At 34.3% G+C, this 13,906-nt stretch overlaps 1 protein-coding gene across 1 annotated transcript in view; it reads right to left on the bottom strand.

Moving 5' to 3' along the window:
* The window catches only part of SCN9A (sodium voltage-gated channel alpha subunit 9), a 78,747-nt gene extending 65,083 nt beyond the window's left edge, over window positions 1–13,664 (bottom strand). Inside the window, exons 1-6 of the mRNA XM_045835956.1 lie at window positions 13,407–13,664; window positions 8,119–8,237; window positions 7,666–7,755; window positions 6,972–7,100; window positions 5,449–5,540; window positions 4,247–4,453 (exon numbers count right to left, since the gene is read on the bottom strand). Coding sequence (XP_045691912.1) covers window positions 4,247–4,453; window positions 5,449–5,540; window positions 6,972–7,100; window positions 7,666–7,755; window positions 8,119–8,237; window positions 13,407–13,664 — 895 coding nt within the window. The remainder of the gene's footprint in view (window positions 1–4,246; window positions 4,454–5,448; window positions 5,541–6,971; window positions 7,101–7,665; window positions 7,756–8,118; window positions 8,238–13,406) is intronic.
* Between the last annotated feature and the right edge of the window lie 242 nt (window positions 13,665–13,906).

The following is a 13,906-nucleotide window of genomic DNA, read 5'->3' as shown; positions in this document are numbered from 1 at the left end:
AGGCTGGCCTCAGTGCAGTGAGTGGGGAGAACTGTGGTAGCAGAGGTAGGCAGTGGCCAGATCATGTAAAGGTTTGCATGTCATGGAAAGGAGATTGGATTTTAAATACGATTAGAAATAATAGAAGTGAAAAGTAGAGATATAAGATAACATTTAGCTTTTGTTTATTGACTTGAGAGAGAGGAAGAGAAAGGGAGAAAGAGAAATATGGATTTGTTGTTCTACATATTTATGCATTCATTGGTTGGTTCTTACTTGTGCTCTGACCGGGGATCAAACCTGCAACCTTGGTGTATCAGGATGACACTCTAAGCAAATGAGCTACCTAGCCAGAGACAATATTTAGCATTTTAAACTTTTACTGTGGTTGCTTTGTAGACCATGGACTACAGGAGAGCAAGTGTGGAGCAGGAATTCCAGTTATGTAAGTGACTGCAGTGAGCGGTATCTTGGCCATAATTCAGAGAGTAACTGTGGAGACAAAGAGAAGGGGATAGAAATAGAGTGGGCAGGGTTTGCTCATGGAGTGTGTGCAGGGTATGCAGAAGAGGATGTATCTACTTAAACCACCAGTGACTGAAGTGAGGAAGCCTGGGGTAAGAAATGGCCTAAAGAAAAGCCAGGAGCTCTGTTTTACCTGTTATTAGTTTGAGATGATTGTTAGGTACTAAAATACATTTGTTAAGTAGGCAATTGGATTGATATGAAAGTCTTGAGGTCAGTAGAACGATCAAGTATGTAGACATAAAGATGAGAGTCATCATCAAGTATGTAGGCTCAATCGGACCTGATGAATCAACCCAGAGAGGAAGTGTAGCTACTGAAGGTAAGGGTAAGGAAAGGAGGGAGGGGCAGGAAGAGTCCCCTACTGACCCCTGGAGACCCCAGGAGCGGTTGAGTCAGCAAGGCAACAGTGTACATGAACAATGTGTGTTTTCTGAATTCTCTCATGAGGGGGCTGATCCAACTGTTCATAGTAAAGATAAAAAGGACTCAAAAAAGCCCATTAAAAAAAATAAGGGCCTAACTTCCTGTTTCACTCAAGTCAAAGGAATAAAGATATACTTATTAGGAGGCTTTTATAGTAAAAGTGGAAGAAAGGTTTTGAATTCAGATATACTTGGATTTGAATGTTGTTTCTACCTCTTCCTCTGTAAGTTAATTATCTTACCACTTGAAGATTTAGTTCCTGCATCTGTAAAGTGTGGTTAAGAATACTTACTTTGTGGAGCTGTGGTACCATATAAATAGGATATTTCATGTAAAGCACTTTACACAGTGACCCACACATTCTATACAGCTGCTCAAAGAGCAGTAGCTATTTTATTAATTTATTAAACAGTTTCAGATAAGACTGCCTGGCTTGCACATCATCATTTTGTTTTACACAGAATATACAAGTCTTAGAAGACACAGCTAAAACAATAAAGCCTCTTACTCTGAGGTAAACATGTAGGTGAGAATGTCCATGAACAACTTTAAACAAACAAATTCTTGGAGAGTGTGAGCATGGCAAAATAAGAATAGAGGAGGTTAAGATGCCCTTTTTAATACATAAACCTCCATATTGTTATTACAAAAGGATTACTTTAGAATAATTCATTAAAGTAACAGTGGTTCATATTCACCAATCATGGAGGGGCCACTTTATAAGAATGGGCCTAGAACTGCTTGTATTAACATGTACAGGGCTAATACACTCAATTCAGTACAAGAGTGATGACAGGTAAAGCAAGGAGAATAGCTCATTCTGGGCTCCCAGAACACTTTAAATAATTTCTAAATAACTACACTTAAATTATGAGGCTAGATAGCCTCAAGAGAATTTAGGTTAACATATAAATGGAAAATGTAATGCAAAGAGAAAAGAAAACTTATGTTTACAGTAAAACTTTTGCAATAAAAAGAAATGAATTATTGTTACATGCTATATGCACAAAACTTGAAAACATGATAAATGAAAGTAACCTGGCACAAAAGGCCACATATTATATGATTTCATTTACACAAAATATTCAGAATAGATAAATCCACAGATACAGAAAATAGATTAATGTTAAGGGGTGGGGAGGAGGGAACAGGAAGTGATTTGTCAATGTGTACAGTGTTTCTTTTGAGGAAGATAAAAATATTCTAAAATTACATAGTGATGGTGGTTGTACAATTTTGTGAATACACTAAAAAACACTGAATGGTACACGTTAAAAAGGGGGATTTTATGGTATGTGAATTATTTCTCTATAAACCTATTGAGTAAGTATAATGTAGCATAATGGTGCACTATTTTATGCTTCTTATTAAACCTTAGATTTCCTCCTAAACACCAGCTCCTTGGAGAAGTCTTGCCATTTCATTGGTATCTCAGCCTCTAGAATTTATTTTCTTTGCATAGAATTTATTAAAATTTGCAATAATTTTTGTTTATTTGTGTTTTCCCCTACTTTTAATCTGCCATTCCCACTAGAATATAAGCTCTGTGAAAGTAGAGTCTGAGGCTCTCATTTTCATAACCACAGCTCAAAGGGAACACTTAATATGCTCATGCTGACAGGTGGATACCTGAACCAATCGAACACTAAGACCGAGTTTCTGTAGCACAAAAAACAGATAGGAAACAAAGTCAAACTTGACACAAACATATCCTCTTTAAAGCTATATTTCAAAAGAAAATAAAAAATAATTTACCGGATTGAAGGAAAGGAATAAAATTTCATTGCTAGGTAAGCTGTCACTCACTCATGTGTAAAGGCAATATGAAGATGTATTTGCAAAATTCAAGGACTCTTTCTATTTTTTAAAAAAAAAATTGCTCAGACCTTTCCAGAAGCTTAAAAAAATCATTCAAATTCCAAACTCAGTAACAGAACCAAAAATCAGAATAAAAGGACTGTTAGTGATCCCAGTAAAACAAAAAGTTAAGTTTAAGTAAGAGCTATAAATTGATTCACAAAAGAGAATATAAATGTCAACAAGTACTCATAACATATGTTATTTTTATGGAATATAAATTGAGGAATAAAATTCTTTGGAAATTGGAAATAAAATTTAAGATCATATTAAAAATCAGAAACTGGAAAAAAGATAAAAAGAAAGCAAAATATGCTAAATTTCTCATCAAAACCTGGTAGTAAAATATTTACATTACATGTTTTACTTGAAAACCTTCAATTTTCTTGTTTTAGCCTTTTTTTCTCTATTTACAGTATTTACATATATTAGCTACTTTTATTTGATTTTATCTTCCTCAGTGAGTGGATCTCCTTCTGTTATAGACACATAACATTTGAAAAGTTCTTTGATTTACACCCCACCGCTGGATCTAATTATCTCTTAAGGTTTGTGGGTTCATGTAGGCAACGTCATACAGACACACTGCAGGCGTGAGACAGAAAGCACAGTCTTGCTTGATCTCATTCTCACTCAAACTTATCAACAGCTTTGATGAGAGAAACTGCGTTAGGGAATAATTGTTTAGAAAACATGCAGTTCATGCTTTCCATTTCATACTCTAAAATACACTTGCAAATTAAGCAGACTTCTGAGACTATGTGCATTCACATAGTCATCTCATATGGCACCTACAGAATTAATTTTGATAAATTAAGCTTTGAAGTGATGCACTGGCTAAATTGAGGGAGCCGTGAGAAAGAACTGTACAACTCATCATTGGTTATAATACAAGGATAGTGCTAATAAACCTGAGTAAACTGTTCTGCTTTATATAACTCTTTAGAAAGACTACCAAGACAGATGTTTTAATATATGATAAAAACTAATATTACCATTATATCGTGATTAATATAAGTTTGTTGTGTTATAGTTAAGTATAATATATATGTAAAAATATACTTATACTATTATATAATAAATTACACTATAAAATAAACAGAAGTACGAGTTTTACAACAAAACTATGACACATAAAATATATGATACATCTTATGATGAAATGTGATAATTAATACTATTAATTCACAGTTAAATTGATTTTTCTGGAGCAAATTTATTATTTTTTTCTTACATAAATTAAGAATTATGTAAGTATCTCATGTTTCCAATACCAGGACTGCTAGAAAGCTTTAAACCAGGGAGATTTATAAAAATATAATATGATCAAAATTGACACTATAGCACTTTCTACATATTTAAATAATTTTGAAATAATTTAAATGAAGGCAACATTTCATTTCTAAGACACCAATGCTTTAGCCTTATTTCAACCTATTAACTGTAGGAATAATCGTACCTGTATAGTTTTCTTTGTCAAGGGTATCCAACATGTTCAATGTTTCATTACTTAAAAGTGAAGTCCGCAGACATTTGTGCTTCAGGTTGCCCATGAAGAGCTGCAGCCCGATCAGCGCGAACACACTCAGACAGAACACAGTCAGGATCATGACGTCGGAGAGCTTCTTCACTGACTGGATCAGGGCCCCCACAATGGTCTTCAGGCCTGAATGTAAGGAATTAAAAAAAGATATTCATAAAGAAATAAAGTCTCTGAATGCCTGAATGCAAAACAAAAACAAACATAAGCTTTCCTAGAAATGCATGCATTATGTCAAATCTATGACCTCAAACAACCTAATTCAGAAAAAGCCCACTATAGGTCAAAAGGGTGGACTTGTTGTTTTACATATATTTTGTTTCTATATAGTATTGCAAATGATTAAAAATTATAAAATATTTTCAAGGAATAACCAAATTGTCAAAGTGAATAGTTTAGTTGCCCAAACCATATCCACACTCACTTGAAAAAATGATTTGTAAAAGTGCCAATTCAGCAAATGCTTGCCAAACAAACCATTTCTCTCTACACTAAAACAAAGAAGAGGATGAATTGCAACATAGAGTGACAACTTACAAATTTTCAGTCAAGAAATGGTTTGTTGAAGAAAGATGAAATAAATGTGTCATGCAATACTTTCATGCTGATCTTTCTGTCTCTTTTTTGTTAACTCTATGAAAATGATGAAAACAAATTGAAATTTTCAGTCCTGAATAAGTCAAATGGAAAATGAACTGTTAGACAGGAGGGAAAATTTCAAGTTGAGATGTGATCCAAAAGGCCATCTTTGTTCCCTAAGGCCCATGCAATTGATTAAACTCAAAGGCTGACTTTTAATAAGGATTCTGAAAAACATAAGAAATTAGATTTCATTAAATTTGCACAAGAGAGTTTTTCTTGTCTTTCCTCCATGTGATCAAAGTCAGCCCCGGTGTTTAATCCCACTCTCACCTGGAATGACTGAAATTGTTTTCAGTGCTCGGAGAACTCTGAATGTTCTCAACGCTGAGACATTGCCCAGGTCCACAAACTCTGTCACATATCTGCAATAGGGGGGTTTATATACAAACACAATGACAACACACACACAAACAAACAGAACAACTCCCAAGTAGTTGGAGTTATGAGTGGCCTAATTCTTCACACCAATCACTTCTTACCTGGAATTACAGAAATAGTTTTCAAAGCTCTCAACACTCTGAAAGTTCGAAGAGCTGAAACATTGCCTAGGTTTACAAATTCTGTTAAATACCTGTAGAATTAAATCAGAGTTATTCAGAATTTAGGTAGAGTCTATGATACTTACCTGTGCCTTTACTCAAGGTTATTTCCTATGTTTGGAATGTCTTATTTAAAGGTATAGCTCTGTAAACCTTTTCTTTTCCTGTCATAACTAATTTAACTTAATTAGATTTTATTTGACTCATTTGATGTGAGCAAAATACAATATATTATTAAAATAATTCCATGAACTAAGTGCCTAAATAAACAATTAAATGCTTCAATTATTAGATGCCAACATTATGATACTGTGGATATTTAATAATCTTATACAACATCAGAGGCAAGCCTTGAAAACTATGCTAATTGGATGATGCCAGACACAAAAGGTCACATGACTATGATTCCACTCATGTGAAAGCTTAGAGTAGACAAATCCATAGAGATGAAACATATGTGAATGGTTTACAGAAGATAGGGGGAGGAGAGAATGGAAGAGACTGCTTTGTTGGGGTGATGAAATGTTCTGGAATTAGGGAGTGATGATGGTTCTACAACTTTGTGAACATACTAAAAAACACTGAATTTTATACTTCCAAAGAGTAAATTGGATGGTCTGTATACTTTATTTCAATAAAAAAGAGGACTCCCTTGAGAAGAGGCAGCCCAGTTTGACACAATGTTGTCTCATCAGCAGTGGTAGGTACAACTGCAGGCCTATGTGACCGTGAAAGGAGGGACCCTGATGGACAAGGAGGTGGGACGGGGTGAGGGGATGGGAGAATGGAAATCTAAAGACCCTTCAGGATTGCCTAAGTTCCTCCAATGAACATGAGCTAATTTTACAATGCAAAATGATAGAGCAAAAAATACGGCAGTAGGTTTGAGATTGAGATTTCAAAAAATGAAACAAATATTTCTGACAAATACATTTTGGAAGAGAGTAGCAATGAGTAAATTAAAATTTTATGTTAATGTAATATTTTTCCTTTGAAAATAAACCATGAATTTCATGTGTAGCACATACATGCATTAATGTTAGGTTTACTATGTAGTTAGAGCCCTTTTACTTCTCTATTTTAACATACTTATTAGCACTTGAATAACATGGATTAATAAAAAGGGTACCATAGTTACAATTAAAGATCTGATTTTTTTTCTGTGATTCCTATAGGTTTTGTTAGTTTTTAAATAAGAACTGGAAAAAAAGAACTATCTGAAACCACACAGACTGCCCATCCAAGTGCTGGGTGTGGAGGGAGAGGGTCAATCTTAATGATGTCAATACACTTTTGAGTGAAAAAAATGAACTTTCTGAAAAAATTTAGTATTTGCCAACAGACAACTAGCTTTAAATATAACCATTATACATGGAAAAAATGAGACCCTAAAACTTTGTTCTTACTGAATTATCTGTGATTTTCATGAGTTTGCCATTTAAAAACATGAACGTAGTACTTACGCAAAAACAATGACAATAAAATCCAGCCAGTTCCATGGGTCACGAAGGAAAGTGAATTGTCCTACACAGAAGCCTCTTGCAAGGATTTTTATAAGTGACTCAAAAGTGTATATTCCAGTAAAAGTGTACCTAGACAGGAGAATCCATTGAGATGTTAGATATGAAAAGAAAACAACACTGTGATAATCTTCATATTTTAATTTCTTTCTGATCAAACAAAGAAAGTGATCTCTTACAGTGTAGCTATTGGTTTGTGAATGCACTCTATTACAAAAAAAACAGTCAAGGTCTTTCCAGGAAACCTTAAAATGCCTGTATCAGAACTCTTGTAGAAAGTAGAGGTATGGAAAATTACTAAGAACATAGGTTTAGACTTGCCTAGAAAATTCCTATGCTGCTCCTATCAGATATGCACCTAAAGATAAGAAATGTGTAACTCATCTAACAATAGGCAGGGTGTCTCATAAGTTCATTCCTCTAGAAAATACTATATTATCTAACAATTCTATCTAATTATTCTATTATATGGCTCTCAGGCTAATACCGTAGAGGAAAAAAAATGAAAGAAAAGCAACTATATGACACAGGAAGATAAATACCACAATTTTTATAGATGGAATAACTTTCTGGAGGAAAGGAAAGGATAAAAATGATAATACTAAGACCATATTAAAATGTACTTAGGCCCACTTACTCTACATTCTTGGTCCATTCTGGTGGGTTACTCAAGGTCATAAATATGCAGTTCGTCAGAATAGTGCACATGATAAGCATGCCAAATAAAGTATCTTAGAATCAAGGAATATGATGAAAGACCATGGTGGGAACCTTGAATATTTACTAATGACACATGTTGAAATCTTTTTCTTAGAGAATAAATAATTGTAAATAATTTTATACACTTTAATTTATCCACTTATACATTTTAATCTTTAGGAACACGGGAGTAATAGGTAAAAGTAATTTATCCTAAAATGTTAAAACTGCCATTCTCCCTATCTACTCAGAGACTTACACCAAGATCCACTGAAATGAAACTCTAAAACCAGTCTTTCCATACGCAAAATGACTAAGAATCTATTTTTAAATAAAATGCAAAAACTCCATTTTAAGGGACTGTCGCAACTAGGCATATTTGAAAGGATATGAATGCACTAAAATCTTAATAGATATTCTTCTCAGAGGACTAAAAGGAGAGAGCATGTACAAAGCAGGTGTGGCATTGAAGCGGAAGATGGCTTTCCCTCTGTTCAATACTATGAAAGTCTGCAGGATCAAAAAGAAAACAAGAAGAAATTGAGAATCCAAAATTTCAATCTAGCACATTGATCTCAGCAGCTGACTTCTCCCTGTGGTAGTGTTGTATTAATGAAACACCATCATTGGACTCAAGCAATACAGTTCCAACACCATTGATGCAGCTATAGATATCAGGCTGGCCTGTGAACTCCAAGTCCATTACTTCTCAGCAAATTAAGAAGTGAACTATTTATGAGCATGTGTTGTTTAGTGCTCCCAAATAGAGTGTCTTCTCTTTTTTACTTCCCTTCAACACTCACATCTATGACCATAACTTGTGGCTGTGGAATTAATTTAAAATATAACTTCCTTCTTTTATTACACTGCATTGCAAGCAAACCAAAGAGAAACTATCTACCCCTGATTTTTACCATAATGCCTTAAGACTTTTTTTTCTTTGATACCTTAAGACTTTTAATACTTATTGGCAATTGTCATGGTTAGTAGTAAGAGCTCCAAAATACAAATTCCTTCAAGATATATTTGAACAAATTTAAGGAATATTAGAGTTGGAAGAATCCTAGTATCCAGATCAATTTTCCTATTTTAGATGTAATACTAATAAAAGCTAAAATAAAAGGACATAAATTAAAGTACTTGCTTGCTACTATCCATGGTAATTTTTAAACATGATACAACTCATACCAAACAGTCTTAACATATGTTGTGAAACCATTACACAATGAGTGACATCCTCCCTGGATCTGGTATTTAGTTAAAACATTTAAAACCCAAACAAGTAAATAGCAACAATAACAAAACATTAAAACAATCTAATGTTTTTGGATTGAAAAATCACAAAGATCCTGCACTGGCAGGCAAATTACTTGTGTTAACTGGAACACACTAATTTAGACTTTTTATTCTTGTTGTTTAATTTGAATTTTATATAAGTTTATGAGTGATCATGATTTTTCCAAATTAGGGACGTATATTTGAGTCTCTTGCTTTTTAATTGTATGTGACACTCTTCTCAAGAAAATGAATCTGTTCAAAAGAACAGATTTTCTGTTTGGATGCCCTTTGATATTCCTGGTTCCTTTCACTATATTACTTATGTCTAAACATAAGTTAACATTAAGTTCACTTTTACATTGAAAATTAGTTTTAAAATTAATACCTAGTATTGAGTAAAACTATTGTTTTCTCAAATCTCAATATACTGTGCTTGTTAAAATTCACTCACAATTGAATTCTGTACAATTTTCTACAATTGTGAGGTGAGCAACAAGAGGAATAAGAGGTGATGACAAGAGTTTAAACATAAATGAGGCAGGAGTTTTGCACTCAAGGGACTTCCTAGAACACAATAATTCTAATATAAGACAAGCTGTGACAGGTATCACACAGAGAAATAAAGCTGGAGGAGTATGAGAGTGAGGAGGGAACAGGGTCACACGTCTGTCAGAATTATCAGGGAGACTTCAGCAACCACAGGTTACCTGAGCTAACTGGAAAATCACAACATTACTATCTATCCTTGGCAAGATGAATTTACCTTATACTTGAAATTTAAAACAATAGTTTGTCAATTTTTAGATTTTAGTTGCCAATTTTTATTTATATTAAAAACTTCTTTAGGAATGTCTGGCTTTATACACACCCAGGAGTTAACTAGGAGGTGGGAAAAGGAGGTATGCATATGAAATTTTAGAGATCATTTTGAGTTTCTTTAAACTCAAAATTTTAATGTAGAATTTTATTAGCAAATGAAGATATGTCAGAGTCTGGATAAATTCTTTTAACTTTGCTTATTGAAGAATTTATTGAACATAAAATTGGAGAGCTTAAGGAGTGCTTTAGAGTTGGACAGTTATGATTCTTAACATCATATCTGCCCTTCAGCAGCTTGCGGGCTAGTGCTTAGTATCTGTGAAGTTTTTAGGTTTCTGGAACACTTAAACTCTTAGTAAATGGTGGGAGCAGATGCTGCTATTATAGGCAACATAAAGGCACCAAGGACATGAAGATAATAAGACAATGTACCTGTCCTCTTAATCCCCCAGTGGAGATTGATTGGTAATTTACTCTTTCTTAAAGACACAAACTTTCATGTATCATAAAGGTGCCACATAATGCTATTAAAAAACACTTATATATTCATCACATAAAAATGCAGGCCTAACTTCTATCGTTAAAATGTTCTTTGTTTGAACAAATCATTGATAATTGCACTCAAATATAAATTAAAATCTGAACCCAGAAAAAAATAGGGATCATTAAGATTTTTAATCCAAACAATGATTATAATGTAGCAGAAATAAAGTTTTTGTCAATTATTGTGATTAAAGAGAAATACTAAGGAATCAATTCTTCTAAGGTAGAGAATTCAACCCTAAAGCTGTAAGTGGAACTCAAACTACTTTTATCAAGAATGTTGAAGAGGTAGGACAGGCACAAAAAATTGATAATTTAAAGCTCCAAACTAAACACTAGCTGGTGTGGCCTAGTGGGTTGAGCACCTGCCTATGAACCAAAGCGTCACCAGTTCAATTCTCAGTCAAGGCATATGCCTGGGTTGCAGGCCAGGTCCCCAGCTGGGGCACTCCAGAGCCAATATGTGGTTCCACACGTTGTGTGTGACTGATGTTTCTCTCCCTCTCTTTCTCCTTCCCTTCCCCTCTCTAAAAACAAATAAATGAAATCTTTTTTTTTTTAAATCTCCAAACTAAAAGAACTCAGTTATTCCTTTGTATATTTTTTTTAGATATTAACAATAGTGGACCATGAAAATAGAAGATTTTTTTTGTCCTGGTTCTATACAAGTATAAAGAATTAAGTTAGGCTTTTGATATAGTTGGTATAATATATTTTGAAAGGAGCTGGGGCCAAGGTGAGGGGTTGGAGTCTCACACCAAACACTCTTTATCAAATTAGCTTATCACATAGCTAAAATTACTCTTAGTTATTAAGTCTCTTATCCTCCATTCAAATGCAATAATTTTCTCCTTACCTCTCAAGTCACTTTAAGCTAATATTAGTGATAGTTTATATGCCAGAAAGATTTCTTTTTTCCTTTAAAGGTAGCTGGTTAAGTAATATCCAGGCCTGCTTTGGAAATGGGAAAATGCAATAGGTATCCATGGGAAGCCAGGAATTTTTCAGGATGAAATAATAAGTAAAATGAGTACTTTTATTTTGACTGTTACATTATTTACTCATTAATTATTTCATTCTTTTTTAAAAGTTGTTAGCATTGTGCTTGCTATACAGCTGAAACTGAACTAAGAGGTGTTGCACAATAGAACATCTCAGGAGGGAGTAAAACCAACTTGAATTTAAAAAATTGGGAGGCAGGTAAATGCAGACAACTGTACTTGAACAACAATAAAATAATTAAAAACACTGAATACAAAATTTACTAGTGTGTAATATTTTATAAGCTACTTATTTCCTCAAGCCTTTCACCTCATATACAAGTAGAGTATTAATTCCTGCCCCACAAGGTTGTAACAAATATGTGTGCTAATTTGTCTAAAATGTCTAGTACATGTAGAGACCCTCAATATATATTAGCATTCTTACTTTCCATGTCAGAATACTGGCTGGATAATTAGAATGCTGTGTAATATTTCAAGAGTTTCGTGGGTATTCTGCCTTCTACTGCTATGCCGTCAGCTTGTTTAGATGCTGGTTTTGATGAGAAGTAAAATTCACATTAGGTATTGCTTCATAGCAACTACCACTGAGACAGATGTGTTTCCCCCCCTCAAAATTAAATTAATCACATTTTATATTTCTCAAGACATCGCAAATGTTATTTTATTTTCTAGATACCATATCAAGAAATATTCCTTTTCATTTGTTTCTTTAAAAAATCTCAATGAGTTTTAAGTGGACTTCACCCTGCCTTTCCAGACCTCTCAGAGACCAGTCTGCAGGCACTGCGCTGCGCACAAAGCATTGCTGCAGACAGCCAGGAAACCTGCAGATCTACTCCTCTGCTGTCTCCTCTTTGTCATCTTCAACCTGGTTGTGTCTGCTTCTGTTGTCAGAAATTATTGTGATCCCCTTCTCATTTTCTCAACATAATAAGCTTTTAGCATTTGCTTCAAACTTTTTCCCATTTCCTTAATGCAATCAAAACCTTCACTGTGCAACTCTCGACATTGACTCTCAAAGGGCAATTTCCACTCCTATCATAGGAAAAATATTGACAGCATTTAGCATGCATTTCCTCTGATGTGCCTGCGTTTACTTTAACATATCAGACTCTTAAATCCATCCTCCTTTTGCTACTCAGGCCTCACTCAGACAGTAAGTCTTCTCTTCACTATTCTAATGCAACTACAATCTGACCTGTAGCTTGTACCTTGTCTGATAACATCAGCAACTAGCTACCTCATTCCAACCTGCTGTATTTTTCTCCCTGAGAATTTTTTTTTATTTTCAAACATGTTATTTTATACTCTATGTGTAAAAGGTTTTCAATTGATTTGGTACCTCACATGAATTTCTCTTGAGAAATGAAAATTTCTCAACATTCCTATATTGCCACCTAATTTCTCTTTTTATTTGCTATCCATCACTATCTTGCTTTGATTTCCATCATCTAACACAAACTGCTTGCAAAAAGTTACCAACTCATTCTCCTTTTTCATTCTAATAGCCTTTCTCTGTCTTCAACTTCCTGGGTAATTTTATGAGACACTCTTTTTCCTTCTTCTTTAAATAATAGAAATTTTCTAATTTATGCTCTACCTCTCTGATCAGCTCAGACTCCCCTCTCTCCAACATCATAAATGAAGCAGCTGTCCAAAATTCATTGTTAGTTGAGCGATCTCATATATACCCATGGAGTCAGCTGCCACCTCCATAGAAGTGCTCTGGACAAGTCCCCAGGACTAGCTTGTCAATTGACAGTTATTTTGTTCCTACTGGTGTTCATTTATAGCATATCCAAAAAGGCAGAACATTATACTAAACACTTTTAAAAGATTAAGGAAATCACATGGTATGATATAACCAGTTTTGATGACAAATGACAAAAAGTACGTATTCTGAATATCCTACATATATATTTACTTCAGTATTTTTGTACCAATGTAGTTCTTCCCTAAATTCCACTTCGGTTTAAAATGACCTTCTATATAGAAAGAAGCAGAAACTGCAGCTCTGCAGCCACAGAAAACTCACTTTTTTGTCTGCGTAGTAAGGGTCCAGGTCCTCCAGGGGTGTGGACACCATGCCTGGGGGGATGTCCCCATAGATGAAAGGCAGCTGTTTGCCAGCTTCCAAGTCACTGCTTGGCTTTGGGCCATTTTCATCATCATCTTTCTTTTCTTCTTTGGGTTCCTTTGTTTTTCCTTCCTTAATACGTTGTTCAATGAGGGCAAGAGACTGTTTTGTGAAGTAGACAAAGCTCTGAGGTCCTGGAGGAGGCAACATTGCCATCTTTTCATCCTGTATATTTTATTTCTCCTTCAGCTCCTTCATAAGAGGCCTACATGGAAACAAAGGAAAAAAGACTAAGTGTCTGCCAATCAAGGATGATGCATTAAAATAATAATGATAATTATTATTATTATTAATAAACAGTATTTTGGTTTCAACTACAAAAAGTATCATTCACAGAATTGTTAACATTTCAGTGATGATTCTGTGCAGTGCTTATCTTCCATGCCTTCTAACCATCT

The sequence above is a fragment of the Phyllostomus hastatus genome, unplaced genomic scaffold, assembly GCF_019186645.2.
Source record: "Phyllostomus hastatus isolate PE091 unplaced genomic scaffold, TTU_PhHast_1.1 phas_contig_1, whole genome shotgun sequence".
NCBI lineage: Eukaryota > Metazoa > Chordata > Mammalia > Chiroptera > Phyllostomidae > Phyllostomus > Phyllostomus hastatus.
Note: the sequence above shows the minus strand (reverse complement) of the source record. Positions and strands in the feature narration are given on the sequence as shown.